The following is a 25638-nucleotide window of genomic DNA, read 5'->3' as shown; positions in this document are numbered from 1 at the left end:
CAGATTCCTTTGTACTGCAACCTCTCTCCTGTGAAGTAATATTCTGCTCAACTATTTTTCCTGCCACAATGAAGATCCTCATTTTCTCACGCGCCAAATTTTTGCCACCTCACATAACTAATCTTTGCAGACTCCTTACTCTTTGCTTTCATACCTATCTTGGCATCATCATCAAATCTATAATACAGTCAGCCTCTTCATCCCAGCCATTGACAGACTGGAAACAGTGTAGACCCCGGCACTGATCCCTGTGACACTCCCACTGTTACAGAGTGTAGACCCCGGCACTGATCCCTGTGACACTCCCACTGTTACAGAGTGTAGGCCCCGGCACTGATCCCTGTGACACTCCCACTGTTACAGAGTGTAGACCCCGGCACTGATCCCTGTGACACTCCCACTGTTACAGAGTGTAGGCCCCGGCACTGATCCCTGTGACACTCCCACTGTTACAGAGTGTAGACCCCGGCACTGATCCCTGTGACACTCCCACTGTTACAGAGTGTAGGCCCCGGCACTGATCCCTGTGACACTCCCACTGTTACAGAGTGTAGACCCCGGCACTGATCCCTGTGACACTCCCACTGTTACAGAGTGTAGGCCCCGGCACTGATCCCTGTGACACTCCCACTGTTACAGAGTGTAGGCCCCGGCACTGATCCCTGTGACACTCCCACTGTTACAGAGTGTAGACCCCGGCACTGATCCCTGTGACACTCCCACTGTTACAGAGTGTAGACCCCGGCACTGATCCCTGTGACACTCCCACTGTTACAGAGTGTAGACCCCGACACTGATCCCTGTGACACTCCCACTGTTACAGAGTGTAGACCCCGACACTGATCCCTGTGACACTCCCACTGTTACAGAGTGTAGGCCCCGGCACTGATCCCTGTGACACTCCCACTGTTACAGAGTGTAGGCCCCGGCACTGATCCCTGTGACACTCCCACTGTTACAGAGTGTAGACCCCGGCACTGATCCCTGTGACACTCCCACTGTTACAGAGTGTAGGCCCCGGCACTGATCCCTGTGACACTCCCACTGTTACAGAGTATAGGCCCCGGCACTGATCCCTGTGACACTCCCACTGTTACAGAGTGTAGACCCCGGCACTGATCCCTGTGACACTCCCACTGTTACAGAGTGTAGGCCCCGGCACTGATCCCTGTGACACTCCCACTGTTACAGAGTGTAGGCCCCGGCACTGATCCCTGTGACACTCCCACTGTTACAGAGTGTAGGCCCCGGCACTGATCCCTGTGACACTCCCACTGTTACAGAGTGTAGGCCCCGGCACTGATCCCTGTGACACTCCCACTGTTACAGAGTATAGGCCCCAGCACTGATCCCTGTGACACTCCCACTGTTACAGAGTGTAGGCCCCGGCACTGATCCCCGTGACACTCCCACTGTTACAGAGTGTAGGCCCCAGCACTGATCCCTGTGACACTCCCACTGTTACAGAGTGTAGACCCCGGCACTGATCCCTGTGACACTCCCACTGTTACAGAGTGTAGACCCCGGCACTGATCCCCGTGACACTCCCACTGTTAGAGTTTGCAATAAGACCATAAATACCATAAGACATAGGAGCAGGAGGCCATTCAGCCCATCAAGTCTGCTCTTCAATTGGATTTGATTATTACTGCTCTGATGAATGTAAAGAATGCCACAGATTCACTACCCTCTGAGTGGAAATTCCCCCTCATCTCCAGCAGAGGTGGGCAAACCTAAAAATGGCGGATTTATTCAAATGCTCACAGAATGCTGGCAGTGCAGAAAGAGGCCTTTTGGCCCAGCGAGTCTGCACTGACCCTCAGAAAGAGAATCCACCCCCCACCCCCATATTCCACCTAACCTGCACGTCTTTGGACTGTGGGAGGAAACCTGAGCACCCAGAGGAAATCCACGCAAACACGGGGAGAACGTGCAAATTCCACACAGTCACCCAAAGCCGGAATTGAACTCGGGTCCCTGGCACTGAGGCGGCCGTGCGAACCACTGCGCCGCCCATGCAGGGATGCTGCTCCCTGATAGTTAGCCAACCCTCTATACACAAAATACACACTAAATATCATCCCCAACACCACGAGCTTATGTACATGACACCGAATGAAATGCCTTTTGGAAATCCAAATATACTACATCCACTTGCTCCCCATTATCCATCCTGCTTGTTACATCCTCGAAGAACGCTAATAGATTTGTGAAACAATTTCCCTTTCATAAAACAATGAGATACTGTGATGATTTTGTAAGTATCCAGCTACTACCTCCTTAATAATGAATAACAAACTCCCCCCACGAGGAGATAATTTAATTTACCCTAGACTCCTTGAATAATCTTAAACACCTCTTAATCTTCTATACTTGAGGAATGCAAACATTGTTAACGCAGTCTACTTCCAATCTGACCCTTTTAACACGAGGATCATTCTGGTGAATTTGCACTACACCACCACCAAGAATATATCCTTCCTGAGGTTTGGTGCCCAAACTGAACCCAGCTCTTCCAGATGGGGCCTAAACAGAGCTTTATACAACTGCAACCTCACTTTCCTCCCATCGTATTCCAACCCCTGGGATAAAGGGCAATATTCCATGAGCTTTTTGATTATTTTGTGTACCTGTGCACTAGCTTTTATGGATTCCGTTTCTCGCCTGGGGAGCAGTCAGTTCCGTTGAGCGTGACTTACTCTTCCTGTCCCTCTGTCGGTGCTGGGTTCCACCCTTCATGCTGTAATCCAGCTTCATCAGCACAGGCTCCAGCCCTGTGTACATCTTCTGAATGAGCTCATGGTAAACCACCAAAGGCCACAGCAGCAGGCTCAGTACTAGAACACACAACACACGGTAAATGAATGGCATTCCAACTCTCCCCTACCCCCTCATTTCAAGCTGTATCTAACCCCGTGCTGTACCTGTCCTGGGAGTGTTTGATGGGGACAGTGTAGATGGAGCTTTACTCTGTATCTAACCCCGTGCTGTACCTGTCCTGGGAGTGTTTGATGGGGACAGTGTAGAGGGAGCTTTACTCTGTATCTAACCCCATGCTGTACCTGTCCTGGGAGTGTTTGATGGGGACAGTGTAGAGGCAGCTTTACTCTGTATCTAGCCCCGTGCTGTACCTGTCCAGGGAGTGTTTGATGGGGACAGTGTAGAGGGAGCATTACTTTGTATCTAACCCCGTGCTGTACCTGTCCTGGGAGTGTTTGATGGGGACAGTGTAGAGGGAGCATTACTCTGTATCTAACCCCGTGCTGTACCTGTCCTGGGAGTGTTTGATGGGGACAGTGTAGAGGGAGCTTTACTCTGTATCTAACCCCATGCTGTACCTGTCCTGGGAGTGTTTGATGGGGTCAGTGTCGAGGGAGCTTTACTCTGTATCTAACCCCGTGCTGTATCTGTCCTGGGAGTGTTTGATGGGGACAGTGTAGAGGGAGCTTTACTCTGTATCTAACCCAGTGCTGTATCTGTCCTGGGAGTGTTTGATGGGGACAGTGTAGAGGGAGCTTTACTCTGTATCTAACCCCGTGCTGTACCTGTCCTGGGAGTGTTTGATGGGGACAGTGTAGAGGGAGCTTTACTCTGTATCTAACCCCGTGCTGTACCTGTCCTAGGAGTGTTTGATGGGGACAGTGTAGAGGGAGCTTTACTCTGTATCTAACCCCGTGCTGTACCTGTCCTAGGAGTGTTTGATGGGGACAGTGTAGAGGGAGCTTTACTCTGTATCGAACCCTGTGCTGTACCTGTCCTGGGAGTGTTTTATTAATTGAATTTCCGAACACTAACATCATTCACTAAAATATGGGTAGCACGGTAGCACAGTGGTTAGCACTGTTGCTTCACAGCTCTAGGATCTCAGGTCCGATCCCCGGCTTGGGTCACTGTTTGTGCGGAGTCTGCACGTTCTCCCCGTGTCTGCGTGGGTTTCCTCCGGGTGCTCCAGTTTCCTCCCACAAGTCCCGAAAGACGTGCTGATCGGTGAATTGGACATTCTAAATTCTCCCCCTTTGTACCCGAACAGGCGCCGGAATGTGGCGACTCGGGGATTTTCACAGTAACTTCATTGCAGTGTTAATGTGAGCCTACTTGTGACAATGTGCTGGGGTGCGGGGAAAAGGCAGGGGAATAGTACAAAGTCATGGTGCTCATTTGGAGAGCCGGTGCAGACAGGATGGGCCAAATGGCCTCCTTCTGCACTGTAACAATTCTCTAATTCTGTCATAAAGACAGCAGCTCCGAAGCTCCAGATGCAGTGAAAGCAAAAATGAAGCAGTCGCTCTACATTCTGAAAGTAACTAAGTTTTCCGCAAGGTCCACCTGAAAAGTAGTGCAAAAGTCAGTGATTGTTTGGCAGTCCAGTGCTGAGACACCAAACTGAACACCATTTTGTGGACTCCATCATCCATCCTTAAACCATCGTCTTCTCAGAACCTATTTGGATGTAGTGTCTACTGCTTTAAAAAAGATCCCTGGGGGAGCAGTCATTTCCAGCAGCCACGACAGCTCGATCCTCCTATTTCTCGCCTCACCGGCACGTGGCACAGGGAGTAATCCTGAGATTACAACCCTCGAGGTCCTGCTTTTTAGCTGACTGCCTAACTGCCTGAACTCCTTCTGCAGGACCTCATCACTCTTCCTGCCGATGTCGTCAGTACCTCTGTGAACTACAACCTTTGGCTGTTCACCCTCCCCCTTCAGGATGTCCTGTGTTCGTTCAGAGACATCTTTCACCCTGGCACCAGGAATGCAACACACCATCCTGGAGTCTCTTTCATGTCCACAGATGCGCCTATCTGTGCCCCTTATTATAGAGTCCCCTATAACTATCGCTCTCCTGCACGTTGCCCTCCCCTGCTGAGCAACAGAGCTAGTTGTGGTGCCACTGTTCTGGCTGCTGTTGTTTTCCCTGATAGGCTATCACCCCAATAGCATCCAAAACGGTATATCTGTTAGAGAGAGGGACAGCCACAGAGGATTCCTGTGCTGACTGCCTGCCCTTTCTAGCAGTCACCCATTTGTCTGCCTGCACCTTGGGTTAAGGCTAAGTTAGATTGACTCCTGCTGCCAGAGGGATGATTTTATATGATGCTGTGGTGTACATAATTTGAAAAACCGTATCTTCATTCCCTTGTCTTTGATCAGCTTTGAAACATTGTTTGCGGGTCATGTTTTGATTAAAGAAAAGAGGAATCAGCTAATGGTCTGTTAACTGGATTAAGGTTAAGGATGTTGAGGTGAAAGACATTGATCAAGTTGGTTGAGCAGAGGGACAGTGTTGGTTACGCAGGAGACAGACTTTGGAATGTTGCATTCTGGTTTCCTACTTCACAGTCTGACTTCAGAATGAAATAACATTCCTATACTCCAGGAGGAATATACTCACTGAAGATGTAGGATATCATGATTCCCGGGATATAATGTCCAACCGCAGCAAACGCTGAGCAGCCAACACACATCTTCAAGCAAAACTGAGAAAGGAGGAGCACGCAAGATTCAGTCTCTGTTAAAGGAACCGTGCCCCACCCCACAGACACTCACCTCAAATAAACCCACCCCATAACGCCCCTCGCTGAAGCCCCCCACCCATAACGCCCCTCGCTGAAGCCCCCCACCCATAACGCCCCTCGCTGAAGACCCCCCACCCCATGGCGCCCCTCGCTGAAGCCTCCCCACCCCATAACGCCCCTCGCTGAAGACCCCCCACCCCATAACGCCCTCGCTGAAGCCCCCCCCACCCCATAACGCCCCTCGCTGAAGCCCCCCCATCCCATGGCGCCCCTCGCTGAAGCCCCCCCCACCCCATGGCGCCCCTCGCTGAAGCCCCCCACCCATAACGCCCCTCGCTGAAGCCCCCCACCCATAACGCCCCTCGCTGAAGACCCCCCACCCCATGGCGTCCCTCGCTGAAGACCCCCCACCCCATGGCGTCCCTCGCTGAAGACCCCCCACCCCATGGCGTCCCTCGCTGAAGACCCCCCACCCCATGGCGTCCCTCGCTGAAGACCCCCCACCCCATGGCGTCCCTCGCTGAAGCCCCCCACTCCGTGGCGTCCCCACCTCATAACGCCCCTCGCTGAAGCCCCCCACCCCATAACTCCCCTCGCTGAAGACCCCCCACCCCATAACGCCCCTCGCTGAAGCCCCCCCACCCATGGCGCCTCTCGCTGAAGCACCCCCACCCCATGGCGCCCCTCGCTGAAGCCCCCCACTCCGTGGCGCCCCCACCCCATAACGCCCCTCGCTGTAGCCCCCCAACCCCATGGCGCCCCTCACCAAACTCCCCCCACCCCATAATGCCCCTCGCTGAAGCTCCCCAACCCCATGGTGTCCCTCGCTAAACTCCCCCCACCCATAACGCCCCTCACTGAAGCTCCCCCGCCCCATAATGCCCCTCGCTGAAGCCCCCCCACCACATGGCACCCACGCTGCCCCCTCCCCCTCCGCACAGCGCCCCCCTCTGTGCCCCACCCCAAGGCGTCCCTCGTTACCGCTCCACCCCAGGGCGACCCTTGCTGCCTCCCCCATAACCATGACCTACCTGTCCTGGGTTCTGTCTCTTGTAGTCCCGCACTTCCTTTAGGTAAAGGTTAAAGGCCACGCAGCTCTCAGCAAGATGGTGGCAAAGGTCGGGCAGTGTGAGGAGGCGAGGTCTTGTGGAGTTCCTATCACTACATCGAGAAAGAATGAGTTACACACAAACATACAAACTAGGAGGTCGTTGTGTCCCTGGAGCCTGCTCGGCCTCAGGATGGTGGCTGCTTCGAAGTGGCCCTCGCTTCAACTCCATATCCTTTCACTCCCTTGCGAATCAAGAATCTGCTTTAAAATATTTCAACATTGAAATCAAATGAAAATGAAAATCGCTTATTGTCACATGCAGGCTTCAAATGAAGTTACTATGAAAAGCCCCTAGTCGCCACATTCCGGCACCTGTTCGGAGAGGCCGCTACGGGAATTGAACCGTGCTGTTGGCCTGCCATGGTCTCTTTAAAAGCCAGCTATTTAGCCCTGTGCTAAACCAGCCCCTGACAACATTTCTTTTTTGTAATTTAGAGTACCCAATTCATTTTTTCCACCTAAGGGGCAATTTAGCGCGGCCAATCCACCTACCCTGCACATCTTTTGGGTCATGGGGGCGAAACACACGCAAACACGGGGAGAATGTGCAAACTCCACACAGACAGTGACCCAGAGCCGAGATCGAACTTGGGACCTCGGCGCCGTGAGGCAGCAGGGCTAACCCACTGTGCCACCATGCTGCCCTCTGACAACATTTAAAAGGCATTTGAACAGACACATGGATCGGAATGGTTCAGAGGGATATGGGCCAAATGCAGGCAAATGGGGGCGACCTTAGATGGGCTTTTTGGTTGGAATGGATCAGTTTGGGCCAAAGGGCCCGTCTCCGTGCCGTAGAGTCTATGACTAGACAAAGGGCAAATCATCTGCAAACTTGGACACATTGCCCTTGGTCCCCAACTCCAAATCATCAATGTAAATTGTGAACAATTGTGGGCCCAACACAGATCCCTGAGGGACACCACTAGCTACTGATTGCCAACCAGAGAAACACCCATTAATCCCCACTCTTTGCTTTCTATTAATTAACCAATCCTCTATCCATGCTACTACTTTACCCTTAATGCCATGCATCTTTATCTTATGCAGCAACCTTTTGTGTGGCACCTTGTCAAAGGCTTTCTGGAGCCCTGCAGCCTCACGGCGCCGAGGTCCCGGGTTCGATCCCGGCTCTGGGTCACTGTCCGTGTGGAGTTTGCACATTTTCCCCGTGGTGCGTTGGTTTCACTCCCACAACCCAAAGATGTGCAGGTTAGGTGGATCGGCCATGCTAAATTGCCCCTTAATTGGAAAAAAATAATTGGGTACTCTAAATTTAGAAAAAAAGATGTTAACTGGGGTTCAGGGTGAGCACATTCCTTAGAGAGTGACGGTCAAGGCTGGTAGGAGGAGGGAACCCTGGTCAAAAAGGAGGAGGCATGTTGGATTGGATGTTTATTGTCATGTGTACCGAGGTACAGTGAAAAGTAATTTTCTGCGAGTAGCTCAATGGATCATTCAGTGCATGGGAAGAAAAGGGAATAAAAGAAAATACATAATAGGGCAACACAAGGCATACAATGTAACTACATAGACACCGGCATCGGATGAAGCAGACAGGATGTAGTGTTAATGAGGTCAGTCCATAAGAGGGTGATTTAGGAGTCTGGTAACAGCGGGGAAGAGGCTGTTTTTGAGTCTGTGCGTGCGTGTTCTCAGCCTTCTGTATCTCCTGCCCGATGGAAGAAGTTGGAAAAGTGAGTAAGCCGGGTGGGAGGGATCCTTGATTATGCTGCCCGCTTTCCCCCGGCAGCGGGAGGTGTAGATGGAGCCAATGGATGGGAGGCAGGTTCGTGAGATGGACTGGGCGGTATTCACGACTCTGAAGTTCCTTGCGGTCCTGGGCCGAGCAGTTGCCATACCAGGCTGTGATGCAGCCCGATAGGATGCTTTCTATGGTGCATTTTTCAGTTGCACCATAACGCGAGGGGCGTTATGAAATGAAAATCGCTTATTGTCACATGGAGGCTTCAAATGAAGTTACTGTGAAAAGCCCCTAGTCGCCACATTCCGGCGCCTGTTCGGGGAGGCTGGTACAGGAAATGAACCATGCTGCTGGCCTGCCCTGGTCTGCTTTCAAAGCCAGCGATTTAGCCCTGTGCTAAACCAGCCCCTGTATTTGGGGGGGGGGGGGGGGGGGGGGAAGTGTTCAGCAGGGGGCACCATGGGGTGGGGGTGGCATCTGCACGGGCGCCATGGGGTGGGTTTATTTGAGGCGAGTGTCCGAGAGTGTCTGTGTGCATGCGGGGTGGGGCACGGTTCCTTTAACAGAGACTGAATCTTGCGTGCTCCTCCTTTCTCAGTTTTGTTCGAAAATGTGTCTTGGCTGCTTAGCATTTGCTGCGGTTGATAAGAGTTAATGTGGACATGCCGAATTTCCTTAGTTTCCTGAGGAAGTATAGGCGCTGTTGTGCTTTCTTGGTGGTAGCGTCGACGTGGGTGAACCAGGACAGATTTTTGGAGATGTGTTCCCCTAGGAATTTGAAGCTGTTAACCATCTCCACCTCGGCCCCGTTGATGCTGACAGGGGTGTGTACAGTACTTTGCTTCCTGAAGTCAATGACCAGCTCTTTAGTTTTGCTGGAATTGAGGGAGTGATTATTGTCGCTACACCACGCACCACTCCACTAGGTTCTCAATCTACCTCCTGTATTCTGACTCGTCGTTATTCGAGATCCGGCCCACTATGGTCGTGTCATCAGCAAACTTGTAGATGGAGTTGGAACCAAATTTTGCCACGCAGTTGTGTGTGTACAGGGAGTAGAGTAGGGGGCTAAGTACGCAGCCTTGCGGGGCCCAGTTATCTGTTAGGGAGAGGTTGCAAAGTTGCCACGCTCTGATGCCATCTTGTGGGGTAGTATGCCCCACTATGACATGCACAGGGAGCTGGGATCAAGTGGATCCCTTGAACAGTATAGGGCTTTCCGGAGTAGAGTTAAGAGAGAAATGAGGAGGGCCAAAAGGGGACATGAGATTGCTTTGACAGAAGGCAAAGGAAAATCCAAAGAGTATCTACATATACATAAAGGGCAAAAGAGTAACGAGGGAGAGGGTAGGTGTTGTCCAGGATCAACAAGGCAGAAGTAGTATGCAGCCAGTCTGTGAGGAAGGATAGACAGATGATAGGGCAAAGTTACAATCAGTGGAATAAGTTAAAGTGTGTTGTTTCAATGCAAGGAGTGTCAGGAATAAGGGAGATGAGCTGAGAGCATGGATCAGTACTTGGAACTACGATGTTGTGGCCATTACGGAGACATGGATTTCACAGGGGCAGGAATGGCTGTTAGATGTTCCGGGGTTTGGATGTTTTCAGAAGAATAGGGAGGGAGGTAAACGAGGAGGCGAGTGGCACTGTTAATTAGGGAGTGCACCATAGCTGCAGGAAAGGAGGTAGTTGAGGAGGGTTTGTCGACTGAGTCAGTATGGGTGGAAGTCAGAAACAAGAAAGGAGCAGTCACTTTATTGGGAGTTTTCTATAGACCCCCCCCCCCCCCAATAGCAGCAGAGAGATGGAGGAACAGACTGGGCGGCAGATCTTGGATAGGTGCAGAAGTAACAGAGTTATTGTCATGGGTGACTTCAACTTGCCTAATATTGACTGGAACCTCCTTAGTGCAAATGGTTTGGATGGAGCAGATTTTATCAGGTGTCTACAGGAAGGATCCCTGACTCAATATGTAGAAAGGCCGACTAAGGGGGGAGGCCATTTTGGATTTGGTGCTCGGCAACGAACCAGGTCAGGTGTGAGATGTCTCGGTGGGAGAGCATTTTGGTGACAGTGACCACAACTCCTTGACCTTTACCATAGTCATGGAGAGGGATTGGAACACACAGTATGGGAAGGTATTTAATTGGGGAGGGGATATTATACTGCTATTAGACAGGAGCTGAGGAGCATAAAGTGGGAACAATTGTTCTTGGGGAAATGCACAACAGTAATGTGGGGATTGTTTAAGGAGAGCTAGAAGGAGGCATGAAAAAGCCCTGGCGGGAAGGATTAGGGAAAACCCCCAAGGTATTCCACACTTATGTGAGAAATAAGAGGATGATCAGAGTGAGAGTAGGGCCGGTCAGGGATAGTGGAGGGAACTTGTGTCTGGAGTCTGAGGAGTTGGGGGAGGCCCTAAATGAATATTTTGCTTCAGTATTCACTAGAGAGAGGGACCTTGTTGCTCATGAGAACAGTGTGAACCAGGTTAATAGACTCAAACAGGTTGATATTAAGGAGGATGTGCTGGAAATTTTGAAATGCATCAGGATCGATAAGTCCCTTGGGCCTGACGGGATATACCCAAGGTTACCATGGGAAGCAAGCGAGGAGATTGTTGCGCCGTCGGTGATGATCTTTGCATCCTCACTGAACTCCATTCTGAACATTTCCCATCAACTACCACTCTCTGTCTTCTTTCAACTAGCCAATTTCTGATCCACATCTCTAAATCACCCTCAATCCCCAGCCTCCGTATTTTCTGCAATAGCCGACCGTGGGGAACCTTATCAAACGCTTTACTGAAATCCATATACACCACATCAACTGCTCTACCCTCGTCTACCTGTTCAGTCACCTTCTCAAAGAACTCGATAAGGTTTGTGAGGCATGACCTACCCTTCGCAAAACCATGCTGACTATCCCTAATCATATTATTCCTATCTAGATGATTATAAATCGTATCTTTTATAATCCTCTCCAAGACTTTACCCACCACAGCCGTTAAGCTCACCGGCCTATAGTTACCGGGGTTATCTCTACTCCCATTCTTGAACAAAGGGACCACATTTGCTATCCTCCAGTCCTCTGGCACTATTCCTGTAGCCAATGATGACCTAAAAATCAAAGCCAAAGGCTCAGCAATCTCTTCCCTGGCTTCCCAGAGAATCCTAGGATAAATCCCATCAGGCCCCGGGACTTATCTATTTTCACTTTGTCCAGAATTGCCAACACTTCTTCCCTACGCACCTCAATGCCATCTATTCTAATAGCCTGGGTCTCAGCATTCTCCTCCACAATATTATCTTTTTCCTGAGTGAATACTGACAAAAAGTATTCATTTAGTATCTCGCTTATCTCCTCAGCCTCCGCACACAACTTCCCACCACTGTCCTTGACTGGCCCTACTCTTACCCTAGTCATTCTTTTATTCCTGACATACCTATAGAAAGCTTTTGGGTTTTCCTTGATCCTACCTGCCAAGGAATTTGATGAGTTTTTTTTGGAGGAGTAACCAAGAAGGTAGATGAGGGCAGTGCAGTCGATGTTGTCGACATGGACTTTAGCAAGGTACCTCATGGTAGGTTGTTGCAAAAGGTTAAAGCTCACGGGATCTAGGGTGGGGCAGCCAGTTGGATACAAAATTGGCTTGGCGACCGTGGTTGGAGACGGTTGTCTTTCAAACTGGAGGCCTGTGACCAGCAGTGTGACCCAGGGATCGGTGCTGGGTCCACTGTTATTTGTGATATATATTAATGATTTGGATGGGAATTTGGGAGGCATGGTTAGTAAGTTTGCAGATGACACCAAGATTGGTGGCATAGTGGATACTGAAGAAGGTTATCCAGGATTGCAATGGGATCTTGACCAATTGGGCCAGTGGGCCGATGAATGGCAGATGGAGTTTAATTTGGATAAATGTGAGGTGATGCATTATGGTAGATCAAACTGGGGCAAGATAATGGTCGGGAGTTGGGGAGAGTTACAGAACAAAGATCTAGGGGTACAGGTTCACAGCTCCTTGAAGGTGGAGTCGCAGGTGGACAGGGTGGTGAAGAAGGCATTCAGCAGGCTCGGTTTCATTGGTGAGAACATTGAATACAGGAGTTGGGATGTCTTGCTGAAGTTGTACAAGTCATTAGTATGGCCACACTTGGCATACTGGTCACCCTATTATAGAAAGGATATTATTGAACTCGAAAGACTGCAGAAATGATGTACAAGTATGCTACCAGAACTTGATGGTTTGAGTTACAAGGAGATGCTGGATAAACTGGGACATTTTTCCCTGGAGCGGAGGAGGTTTATAGAGGTCTATAAAATAATGAGGGGCACAGATAGTCAACACCTTTTCCCAAAGGTAGGGAAGTCTAAAACTAGAGAGCCTAGGTTTAAGGTGAGAGGGGAGAGATATGAAAGTGTCCAGAGGGGCAATGTTTTCACACACAGGGAGGTGTGTGTCAGGAACGAGCTGCCAGAGGCAGTAGTAGAGGAAGGTACAATTTTGTCTTTTAAAAAGCATTTAGACACTTCCGGTGGCGGCCATGGAGCAGGTTGCACGTTTAGTAGCTCCCGCTTGTGACCTTTTCTCCCGATTTTGTCGGAATTTTATTGGAACAATCAATGCAGAGTGAGATAGTGGAGAGCAGTGGACTAAAGGTGGCCTTACAAGGGGACATAGTCGAGTAAAGAAGGCGTGTGCAGAACCGGCAGCACAGGAAAGCATGGCGGGGGGTGGGCAGATGATAAGCGCAGTGGGGGGTGAGCAGGTGATAAGCTTGGTATGGGGGGGTTGGGACTGTGGTCCTGCTGATGGGGGGGGGGGGGGCTGATCTGCTGACAGGGGAGGAACTGTTGCTAGGGGACAAAAGGGAAGTAGAGGACGGCGGATGCCTGAGGGCAAGCCTGAGAAGGCGAGGGATACAAGCTGGAGGCTGGCCTGAGGGTGATGGCCAATCGGTGGAGTGGGGGGGGGGGGGGGGGGGGGGGGGGGGTCTCTGATAATGCTGCCTGCCTTCCTAATTCAATCATGGCTGCTATTTTTCTCATCCCCATTTTCCTGCTTTCTCCCCATAACCCCTGGTCCCCTTATTAATCAAGAACCGATCTATCTCTGTCTTAAAGACACTCAGTGATTTGGCCTCCACAACATTCTGTGCACTTGGCTGTTGGCTTCAAACAGCTCCTGGGACAAGTTGGCGAATGGCCTCCATGCATTGTGGAACCCTTCCTCCCACCCTCGGATGGCCTATTTGACCTTCTTCAGGTGGAGACATTCCGACAGGTTTGTCAGCCAGTCTGCAGCTTAGGGTGGTGCTGCTGGTTACCAGCCGAGCAGGATTCTCCGGCGGGCAATCAGGGAAGCAAAGGCAAGGCTGTCAACCCCCTTCCCCATGAATAGATCCGGCTGGTCCGATACCCCGAAGACTGCCACTCTTCGGCAGGGTTCCACCCTCACAACCTTGGACGTCGCTTCAAGGAAGGGGCTTCAAGCCTGGGGCTTGTCCAGAACATGTGAGTGTGGTTGGCCAGGCCTCCCTGGCAGTGTTCACATTTGTCCTCCACCTCCGGGAAGAACCTGCTCATTCGTGTTCTGGTCAGGTATGCTGTGCACCACTTTCAGCTGCACGAGGTTTAGCCTTGCGCATGAGGAGGTGGAGATGGCCCTGTTCTGAGACTTGGGTGGAGAGATGGCAGATGGAGGTTAATTCGGACAAATGTGAGGTAATGCATTTTAGGTCTAATACAGGTAGGGAATATACAGTGAATGGTAGAACCCTCAAGAGTATTGACAGTCAGAGAGATCTAGGTGTACAGGTCCACAGGTCACTGAAAGGGGCGACAGGTGGAGAAGGTAGTCAAGAACGCATACGTCTAAAGTTTGAAAGAGAGAAGGCAAAATCGGATGTAATGGTGTTACAGTTAAATAAAGGTAATTACGAGGGCATGAGAGAGGAACTGGCGAAAATCGACTGGAAGCAGACCCTAGTGGGGAAGACAGCAGAGCAAAAATGGCAGGAGTTTGTATGCATAATTGAGGACACTGTACAGAGGTTCATCCCCAAGAAAAGAAAGATTATCCGGGGAGGGATTAGACAGCCAGGGCTGACAAAGGAGGTCAGGAAATGTATCAAAGAAAAAGAGAGATCCTATAAAGTGGCCAAAAGCACTGGGAAATCAGAAGATTGGGAAGGCTACAAAAACAAACAGAGGTTAACAAAGAGACAAATAAGGAAGGAGAGGATCAAATATGAAGGCAGGCTAGCCAGTAATATAAGAAATGATAGTAAAAGTTTCTTTCAATACATAAGAAATAAACGACAGGCCAAAGTAGACATTGGGCCAATTCAAACTGATTCCGGAAGGCTAGTGATGGGAGACGAGGAAATGGCTGGAGAACTTAATAAGTACTTTGCGTCTGTCTTCACAGTGGAAGACATGAGTAATATCCCAAAAATTATAGAGGGTCAGGGGGCTGAGTTGAGTATGGTTGCCATTACAAAAGAGATGGTGCTTAAAAAAGCTAAAAGGTCTTAAAATTGACAAATCTCCTGGCCCCGATGGGCTACACCCTAGAGTTCTGAGAGAGGTGGCTGAAGAAATAGCGGAAGCGTTGGTTGAGATCTTTCAAAAATCACTGGAGTCAGGGAAAGTCCCGGACGATTGGAAGATCGCTGTTGTAACCCCCTTGTTCAAGAAAGGATCAAGACAAAAGATGGAAAATTATAGGCCAATTAGCCTAACCTCAGTTGTTGGTAAAATTCTAGAATCGATCGTTAAGGATGAGATTTCTAAATTCTTGGAAGAGCAGGGTCGGATTAGAACAAGTCAACATGGATTTAGTAAGGGGAGATCGTGCCTGACGAACCTGTTAGAATTCTTTGAGGAGGTGACAAGTAGGTTAGACCAGGGAAACCCAGTGGATGTGGTCTATCTGGATTTCCAAAAGGCCTTTGATAAGGTGCCGCACAGGAGGCTGCTGAGTAAGGTGAGGGCCCATGGTGTTCGAGGTGAGCTACTGGCATGGGTTGAGGATTGGCTGTCTGACAGAAGGCAGAGAGTTGGGATAAAAGGTTCTTTTTCGGAATGGCAGCCGGTGACCAGCGGTGTCCCACAGGGTTCAGTGTTGGGGCCACAGCTGTTCACCATATATATTAATGATCTGGATGAAGGGACTGGGGGCATTCTAGCGAAGTTTGCCGATGATACGAAGTTAGGTGGTCAGGCAGGTAGTGCTGAGGAAGTGGGGAGGCTGCAGAAGGATTTAGACAGTTTGGGAGAGTGGTGCAGGAAATGGCTGATGCAATTCAACGAGAGAAAATGTGAGGTCTTGCACTTTGGAAAAAAGAATCCAAGCATAGACTACTTTCTAAACGGTGAGAAAATTCATAATGCCAAAGTACAAAGGGATCTGGGAGTGCTAGTCGAGGATTCCCTAAAGGTAAACTTGCAGGTTGAATCTGTGATTAAGAAAGCGAATGCAATGTTGTCATTTATCTCAAGAGGGTTGGAATATAAAAGCAGCGATGTGCTATTGAGCCTTTATAAGGCTCTGGTTAGGCCCCATTTGGAGTAGTGTCCAGTTTTGGGCCCCACATCTCAGGAAGGACATACTGGCACTGGAGCGTGTCCAGCGGAGATTCGCACGGATGATCCCTGGAATGGCGGGTCTAACATATGATGAACGGCTGAGGATCCTGGGATTGTATTCATTGGAGTTTAGAAGGTTAAGGGGAGATCTAATAGAAACTTACAAGATAATACATGGCTTAGAAAGGGTGGACGCAAAGAAACTGTTTCCGTTAGGCGAGGAGACGAGGACCCGTGGGCACAGCCTTAGAATTAGAGGGGGTAAATTCAGAACAGAAATGCGGAGACATTTCTTCAGCCAGAGAGTGGTGGGCCTGTGGAATTCATTGCCGCGGAGTGCAGTGGAGGCCGGGACGCTAAATGGCTTCAAGGCAGAGATAGATAAATTCTTGATGTCACGAGGAATTAAGGGCTACGGGGAGAATGCTGGTAGGTGGAGTTGAAATGCCCATCAGCCATGATTGAATGGCGGAGTGGACTCGATGGGCCGAATGGCCTTACTTCCACTCCTATGTCTTATGGCACGCTTGCCTTCATTGGCCGGGGCATTGAGCATAAAAATTAGCAAGTCATGTTGCAGCTGTATAGAACTTTAGTTCGGCCACACTTGGAGTATAGTGTTCAATTCTGGTTGCCACACTACCAGAAGGATGTGGAGGCTTTAGAGAGGGTGCAGAAGAGATTTACCAGGATGTTGCCTGGTATGGAGGGCATTAGCAATAAGGAGAGGAGAGGACCTGATAGAGGTCTACAAAATTATGAGGGGCATAGACAGAGTGGATAGTCAGAGGCTTTTCCCCAGGGTAGAGGGGTCAATTACTAGGGGGCATAGATTTACGGTGCGAGGGGAAAATTTAGAGATTTACGAGGCAAGTTTTTTTGCTTTTTTTTTTTTACACAGAGGGTGCCTAGAACTCGCTGCCCGAGGAGGTGGTGGAAGCAGGGACGAGAGTGACATTTAAGGGGCATCTTGACAAATACATGAATAGGATGGGAATATAGGGATACAGACCCCTTAAATGCAGAAGATTTTAGTTTAGACGGGCAGCATGGTCGGCATGGGCTTGGAGGACCGAAGGGCCTGTTCCTGTGCTGTACCTTTCTTTGTTCAGTGTCTCACTCCAGAGTCCCCACTCTATTTCCATCCCTATCTCTTCCTCCGATTTTCCCATGTGCCCCGTTCAGTGGGGAGCGTGTCGTTTCTAAAAACCGTCCTCAGTCTCTCTTCCCAGACTGTCCATGTCCAGTAACTCCTTCTTTGGGGGTCATGGGAAAGCTATCGTCTCCTCGCGGAGAAAGCTTTTGACCTGCAGCTTTTGACCCTCTATTGCTAGAGGGATGGAATTTAAGACTAGGGTGGTTATGCTGCAATTGTATACGATGTTAGTGAGGCCACACCTGGAATATAGTGTTCAGTTTTGGTCTCCTTACCCGAGAAAGGACGTACTTGGGCTGGAGGGTGTGCAGAGGAGATTCACTGGGTTAATCCCAGAGCTGAAGGGGTTGGATTACAAGGAGAGGTTGAGTAGACTGGGACTGTACTCGTTGGAATTTAGAAGGATGAGGGAGGATCTTACAGAAACATAAAATTATAAAGGGAATAGATAGGATAGATGCGGACAGGTTGTTTCCACTGGCGGGTGAAAGCAGAACTAGGGGGCATAGCGTCAAAATAAGGGGAAGTAGATTTAGGACTGAGTTTAGGAGGAACTTCTTCACCCAAAGGGTTGTGAATCTATGGAATTCCTTGCCCAGGGAAGCAGTTGAGGCTCCTTCATTAAATGTTTTTACGATAGATAGTTTTATGAAGAATAAAGGGATTAAGGTTATGGTGTTCGGGCCAGAAAGTGGAGCTGAGTCCACAAAAGATCAGCCATGATCTCATTGAATGGCGGAGCAGGCTCGAGGGGCCATAATGCCTACTCCTGCTCCTAGTTCTTATGTTCTGTTCTTATGTAGAACCTGGTCAAATACCTTACTAAAATCCATGCAAACACCATCCACTGCACTCCCCTCATTGATCCCCACCATCACTTCCTCAAAGAATTCAATCAAATTTGTATATGACCTGCGTTTAACAAAGCCATGCTGACTCTCCCCGATGAGCCCATGCCTTCTAAGTGACGGTTTATCCAATCTCTCAGGACTGGTTCTAACAATTTGCCCACTGCTGAAGACAGACTAGCCGGCCTATAATTGTTTGCCATTTCCCCGACTTACCCACTTTCAAGGATTCCAACTTCTATAACATTTCCTCCCTCAGATAAAATCATAACAAAATTTCACACTGCTCCTGTTGGATTCCTACATCCGCAACATCCCTTTGCTGAATACGGAAATAAAGCATTTGTTTAAAACTCTTCCCATCACCTTTGCATCTTCACACAAGTTCCCTTTTTGGTTCACCTTTTCTTTAACTATCCTTTTCCTCTTTATGTACTGGCAAAACATCTTTGGATTTTCCGTAACCGTGTTTGCTAATGTCTTTTCAAGCCTCTTTGATTTTGTTCCCTTCTTTCTTAAACATGATCCCTGTACTTACTGTATTCCTCAAGTCTATCTGCAATGTTGAGTTGTTTGACATTCCAATCCTTACCAAAGGTCCACAATGTAACACAAACTAATACAACATGGCCTGGAAATGGAGCCTGAACCTTTACTGTTTGGAAGGGGGGGGGGGCTCCGTACCAGATGTCAAGATAGCACCCCAGCCTTTCCTACATTCAGATACTTTCGTTCGCTCACAATGAATGTGAAGAAACGATTGAGCCTGGAGTACTCGATGGAAACATACCTCTCGCCTTCATCCATGGGGCGCTGCACTGCAAGAGAAAAGAGAAAGCATCACTCTCTGCACACTCCAACAATAATTCTGATGTTTCAGTGGGAGCTGTCAATTATCACAGGAACAAATGGATTGGAAACAAGAGGACAGGGGCTTAGCTTCAGATATCAATGCAGGGAGCAGCCCAGGAGGGAGGGGTCTCCAGGTATCTGGGCAGGTAGTTATAGATCAGGGACTCAGAGGTATAGTGATCTGGAGCATGGTGCGGGAGGAGAGAAGAAAGGAACTCAGGAGGTGTGCAGAGTTTGCAGATTAGCATTCAGCTTACCCATGACGTGGGATAACAACTCGCTTTTCCAATGGTCCAGGAACACGATGGCCAGCACCGACAAGCTGATCAGGAAAAATGGACGCAGTGATGTGGATGAGAACAGCCTGGGGAGTGGGTGGAAAGAAGAGACTTAATTCAAGAGAATCAATTCACACATACACATCCTCACAGTACCATGAATTCAGAGTCCAGCTCTCCTAGCAGATCACACACCCACCCACTGGTTCACGATCGCTTCTTTCCCCCAATCAATCACACCCTCACCTACCAGGCCTTCGGCAGGCAGTTAGAAATCAGAAACATAGAACAGTACAGCACAGAACAGGCCCTTCGGCCCTCAATGTTGTGCCGAGCCATGATCACCCCACTCAAACCCACGTATCCACCCTATACCCGTAACCCAACAACCTCCCCCCCTTAACCTTACTTTTATTAGGACACTACGGGCAATTTAGCATGGCCAATCCACCTAACCCGCACATCTTTGGACTGTGGGAGGAAACCGGAGCACCCGGAGGAAACCCACGCACACAGGGGGAGGACGTGCAGACTCCACACAGACAGTGACCCAGCCGGGAATCGAACCTGGGACCCTGGAGCTGTGAAGCATTTATGCTAACCACCATGCTACCCTGCTGCCCCCATACGTAAGAAGATGCCATTCAGTCCGTCGTTCATGTGTGTGCTCTGTGCTAGAACTAACCTATTCAAGGCTCCCTCTACTTGTCTGCATCGCACAGCTGGCTTATTGCACTCCATGGTTCCTTTAAGATTAATACACACCCGCATACCTTATGGGGAACCCTGTTAGTGCGCAGCCTGTGGTCCCTCTGTGGCATATTACTGTTTACTGTGCAGTCATGCCCAATGTAGCTGAGGGGGAAAATTGTTCCCATGTTTTTCCCCACTTCAAGTATTTATTACATTAAGACACCCTGGACAAAATCACACGCACGTCTTGGGGTTGTCAAAAATTGGGAAGATTCAGGGTGGGAGTGTACGCGGTCTTAGCCAGGATAGTGGAGGAGGTGGTGGATCCGGAACCTTTGGTGACGATATTTGGGGTCTCGGAGAAGCCGGAGCTCATGGAGAGGAGGAAGGCCGATGTCGTGGCCTTCGCCTCTCTGATTGCACGGCGGGGAGTTTTGCTGGAGTGGCGGTCGGCATCACCACCAGGGGTAGCGGCTTGGTTGGGTGACCTGTATGACTTCCTGTGATTAGATAAGATAAAGTATGAGTTAAGGGGCTCTTCAGGGGGTTTTTCAGGAAAGGTGGGGGATGTTTGTGACCATGTTTGAGGGGCTGCTTATCGCGGGGGAGGGGGGGCTAAAAGAGGGGAAAAATCTGTACAGACTGTACAGTTGATTATTGGGAAGCATGTTTCCCGGGGTGTTTGTTCGCTAGAAATTGTTTTGAAAGAAACTACGTTTGTAATAAAATACATTTTTAAAAAATGTATAAGTGCGGAGTAAATTCCAGCCACAAAGTGACAACACAGGTTGAAGGAACCAGCAGCACACACACCACGAAAGGGATAGAAACAATCAGCAAAAGGAAAGAGTCTTTGTGTCAGATAATGGCTCTTAGCATCCCTTTCTTTGCAGCAAGCGTGCAGCTTAAAGTCTGTTTGCAGTCTGGAATGGTCTTCTCTGTAGATTCATTCATCCAGGATCGCTGCAGCATAGAAATACAGCACTCACAGCAGATTTCCAGGAGAGTTGGTTCTGCCTCTGCCCTGCCAGAATCAAAACTGAAATACTTTCAGGTCACTGGGATAAAATCCAATCATCTCCCATTACCGGGCAAAATACAGCCTTGTAGGCCAATTCATTGACTCCCCAGCGAATCAATCAAACCAAGTCCTAGACCCCCCCCCCCCCTCTCTCTCTCTCTCTGGTGCTAACAGAACTGGAGCATCTTGTACAAATCAGTAGGAAGTGGGCTTCTCTCCAGTAACTTCTCAATTCTTCAGGTTTAAGGTACATGTCCATTAATCATCCATGGATCAAAATAAGATCGGTAAAGTAAAAGAATGGGAAATAAAGGGAATGAACAGAAAGATCTGTTACAACCCACCCTTCCTAAAAGAAATAAACTTCAGGGCATGGTTTAGCACAGGGCTAAACCACTGGCTTTGAAAGCAGACCAAGGCAGCAGCACAGTTCAATTCCCGTACCAGTCTCCCCGAACAGGCGCCGGAATGTGGAGACTAGGGGCTTTTCATAGTAACTCATTGGAGAATTTTTGTTGCATTGGAAGGAGGTACAACAGGACACAGGCGTATCCAGTCTCTTTACAACTCCACCCTGCTACCATTCTACTAAATCTCAGTCACACCCTCTAAAACCCTTCCGAAAGTGCACTGTCCAGAATTGGACATAATCTGGCCTTGGAAAGGGTCCAGAGAAGGTTCACAAGAATGATCCCTGGAATAAAGAGTTTGTCGTTTGAGGAACGGTTGAGGACTCTGGGTCTGTACTCGTTGAAGTTTAGAAGGATGAGGGGGGATCTTATTGAAACTTACAGGATACTGCGAGGCCTGGATAGAGTGGACGTGGAGAGGATGTGACCACTTGTAGGAAAAACTAGAAGCAGAAGACATCATCTCAGACTAAAGGGGCGATCCTTTAAAACCGAGATGAGGAGGAATTTCCTCAGCCAGAGGGTGGTGAATCTGTGAACACTGTGGGCAATTTAATATGGCCAATTCACCTAACCTGCACATCTTTGGACTGCTGGAGGAAACCAATGCAGACACGGGGAGAACGTCCAAACTCCACACAGACAGTAACCAAAGCCGGGAATAGAACCTGGGACCCTGGAGCTGTGAAGCAACCGTGCTAACCACTGCCCATAAAAAACAAACTCCAGTCCAGGATTTTATACCACTTCTTTTAAGTTTCCTTTGCCTTGACTGATTTACAATAATTCCAAGATCTGGAACAAGAAACACAGGAACAGGCCCTTCAGCCCCTCCAAGCCTGTGTCGATCATGTTGCCTGTCTAAACTAAAACATTCTGCACTTCTGGGCTCCGTGTCCCTCTATTGTAACCTTAGTCTCATGTATTCGTCAAGAAGCCTCAAACTCCGCTGACGTACCTGCTTCCACCACCTCCGTCGGCAGCGCGTTCCAGTGACTCACCAATTTCCATAGTTAATTTAACTGACATTCCACAGGCCGTAAATCACTTAGATATCTTTCTGGCATCTCAACCTGCTTCTCCGCTCAGTCAGTCTTAACTGAACAGTGTTCAGTTCTAGTACCTGTAGACACAAGACTTCATTTCTCTAGCTGCCGTAACTATGTTTGCACTTGTTTTCTTAACCATTGCTTCATGGCATGGCTTTTCTTCTAGCAAAGCTGAGAGAGATGTTCCCCCTCTAGCTTTCAAAACCACCTGATTCTAGCTGTCTTTTCTCTCACTATCTTCACCTGCAATGAAAATAGCCAAACTAAAACTTTAAAACTTCTCTACCGTACAAGATCCCAATTGTTAAGCAACCACTGTTTTATTTATTCATCACACCATAACCCAATAGAAACGGTTGGTACTTAATCAATCTCCAAATATACAAACACCTTTGTCCAGCACAAATCTAACTATAGGTTTTACGGGGCACGGTGGGTTAGCCCTGCTGCCTCACGGCACTGAGGTCCCAGGTTCAATCCTGGCTCTGGGTCACTGTCCGCGTGGAGATTGCACATTCTCCGTCTTTGCGTGGGTTATGCCCCCACAACCCAAAAATGTGCAGGGTAGGTGGATTGGCCACGCTAAATTGCCCCTTAATTGGAAAAATTAATTGGGTACTCTAAATTTTTAAGCAAAAAAAACTATAGGTTTTACCCTTCCAGGCACGGAGCATTAAATTAAACCCTTATTTTTTATGTTTACCGATCCATATGTAAATCCCTTAAAACTATTGTTGTTTTCTTATAACCTTAAGCAGCTCTCTAACTTCAAAGAACACAATTTAGTCAAACTGGATTTGCCTTTAGAACAAAGAACAATACAGCACAGGAACAGACCCTTTGACCCTCCAAGCTTGTACCGGTCATGATAACAAATCTGTTCACGATACAGACTATAAAAGCAAAGTGAACATGCTTTATATGTCATTGGTTAGGCCCCAGCTGAGGAATGTGCATCTTTCTGGGCAACATACGGCGGGAAAGATGGAAAAGCCATCAAAAAGGGAGCACAGGAGATTCACCAGGATATGATCCAAGGTAAGGGAATTCAATATCAGCAAAAGCTTGGAATATTCTCCTTGAAACAGTTAGAAAGTGACACAATATATTATTATAGGGGCTGGTTTAGCTCACCGAGCTAAATCGCTGGCTTTTAAAGCAGACCAAGTAGGCCAGCAGCACGGTTCGATTCCCGTACCAGCCTCCCCGGAATGTGGCGACTAGGGGCTTTTCCCAATAACTTCATTGAAGCCTACTCGTGACAATAAGTGATTTTCATATACGTTTTACAAATGATGAGCTTTAGCGTGGATCAAGAAACATCATCTCCTCTGGCTACTGGGAAATAATCAGAGGGAACAAATTCAAATTTACTGGCTAAGGATCCAGAGGAGGACAGACAAGGAGGATGCTTTGACTGTTGTTGGGATCTGGAACATTTGATTGGAAAAGGTGATGGAAACTGATTCAATTAATTGTAATGGGGAGTGGGATAAGTGATTGAGGAGCTTACCAGAGATGAGAGCCCAAACACAATAAAACAGTGAACCAAATGGCCTCTTTCCATGGTACGTATCTATCATTTAAAGACTTTTACCTATTAACCCAGAATTTTCAAAATGTCATTAATTTTCATCAAGATGGTGGTCTCTAAAAGTTACCACTGACATTAGACAGCCGGGTCTGCAGTTGGTGAGTCTTCCTCTGTCTAGAGGGCTTTAGCATCCTCAGTCCTACACCTAATCCAGACCAAGGGGTTGGGAAAGGTGAAAATAAGAAACAAAACGTTGTTGGGGGTTATTGGAATCTCTCTCCCTCTGTCTCACCCTCCCCGTCTCTGTCCCTCTCTCTCCGCCCCCCTCTTGTTGTTGGGGGTTATTAGAATCTCTCTCTGTCTATCTCCCTCTCGTCTCTGTCCCTCCCGGTGTCCTCTGTCTCCGCCCCTCGTTGTTGCGGGTTATTGGAATCTCTCTCAGTCTGCCTCTCTCCCTCAGTGTCCCTCCCTCTCCGCCCCCCCCCCCTCATTGTTGGGGGTTATTGGAATCTCTGTCACCCTCCCTCCCAGTGTCCCTGTCCGCCCCCCTCTCGTTGGGGGTTACTGGAATCTCTGTCTCTCTCCCTCCGCCCCCCTCCCCCCTCCCCTGCCCCCCTCTCGTTGTTGGGGGTTATGGGAATCTTTCTCTGTCTCTCTCCCTCCCCGTGTCCCTCTCTCCCCTGCCCCCCTCTCGTTGTTGGGGGTTATTGGAATCTCTGTCTCTGTCCCTCCCCATGTCGCTCTCTCCCCTGCCCCCTCTCGTTGTTGGGGGTTATTGGAATCTCTCCGTCTCTCTCTTCTCCTGCCCTCTGCCGCCCCCCACCCCTTCCTCTCTCTCCCCCCCCCCACCTCTGCCGCCACTTCCTCGCCCCCCCCTCTCTCTGCCGCCCCTTCCCCTCTCCCCCCCCCCTCTCTGCCGACCCTTCCCCGCCCCCACCCCCGGTCTGTCCCCCTCCCTGTGTTTACCAGAAGAGGCCGCTCAGTCCCAGCAGCATCAGGCCGCTCTGCACCGGCCGCTCCCACACCAACAGGCTCTGGAGAAAGATGAGGGGCGGCTCACACCGACACAGCAGCCGCCGCAGCCGCTCCTCCGCCCGCTCCAACTCGGCCGTATCCCCGGGGCCCGGGCAGAGGGCAGGAGCCGGAGTCCCGGGCGGTCCGGCAGCGCCCAGCCCCGAGGCTCCGCTCCCGGCTGAGGGAGGCCGGCTGCTGCCCGGGCTCGGCCCCGCTTCCAGTCCCGGTACCGCCGCTCCTGCAGCCGGTTCCACTCCCGGGCCCGCTCCAGGCTGCTGCCCCGGGCTGGGCCCCGGTCCCTCTCCAGGCTGCTGCCTCGGTCTCCCTCTCCAGGCTGCTGCCCCGGGCTGGGCCCCGGTCCCTCTCCAGGCTGCTGCCCCGGGCTGGGCCCCGCTCCCGGTCCCTCTCCAGGCTGCTGCCTCGGTCCCGGTCCCTCTCCAGGCTGCTGCCCCGGGCTGGGCCCCGGTCCCTCTCCAGGCTGCTGCCTCGGTCCCGGTCCCTCTCCAGGCTGCTGCCCCGGGCTGGGCCCCGCTTCCAGTCCCGGTACCGCCGCTTCTGCAGCCTGTTCCACTCCCGGGCCCTCTCGAGGATGCTGCCCCGGGCTGGGCCCCGCTCCCTCTCCAGGCTGCTGCCCCGGGCTAGGGCCCCGCTCCCTCTCGAGGATGCTGCCCCGGGCTGGGCCCCGCTCCCTCTCCAGGCTGCTGTCCCGGCTCCGCTCCCTCAGCTGCCGCCATCTTTTACTGTTGTCGCTAATGCGTCACCCTCCGGAACTGACGTCATCCACGGAGGCACATTTCCGGTTGGGTAGAGCATTCGGTCATCGGGAGTCATGGCAGCAAGCCCCGCCCCCAGCGCTAA

General features: G+C 50.1%; 1 protein-coding gene across 1 annotated transcript in view; it reads right to left on the bottom strand.

Moving 5' to 3' along the window:
• The window catches only part of retreg2 (reticulophagy regulator family member 2), a 50500-nt gene extending 26525 nt beyond the window's left edge, over positions 1–23975 (bottom strand). The window contains exons 1-6 of the mRNA XM_038790225.1: positions 23830–23975; positions 19039–19145; positions 18720–18747; positions 6548–6677; positions 5393–5477; positions 2700–2837 (exon numbers count right to left, since the gene is read on the bottom strand). Of these exons, the coding sequence (XP_038646153.1) occupies positions 2700–2837; positions 5393–5477; positions 6548–6677; positions 18720–18747; positions 19039–19042 (385 nt within the window). The 5' untranslated portion in view covers positions 19043–19145; positions 23830–23975. The remainder of the gene's footprint in view (positions 1–2699; positions 2838–5392; positions 5478–6547; positions 6678–18719; positions 18748–19038; positions 19146–23829) is intronic.
• Positions 23976–25638: the final 1663 nt, after the last annotated feature.

Source organism: Scyliorhinus canicula, chromosome 2 (assembly GCF_902713615.1).
Source record: "Scyliorhinus canicula chromosome 2, sScyCan1.1, whole genome shotgun sequence".
Lineage (NCBI taxonomy): Eukaryota > Metazoa > Chordata > Chondrichthyes > Carcharhiniformes > Scyliorhinidae > Scyliorhinus > Scyliorhinus canicula.
The sequence above is the reverse complement of the archived record's forward strand: the minus strand, read 5'-3'. Positions and strand labels throughout refer to the sequence as shown.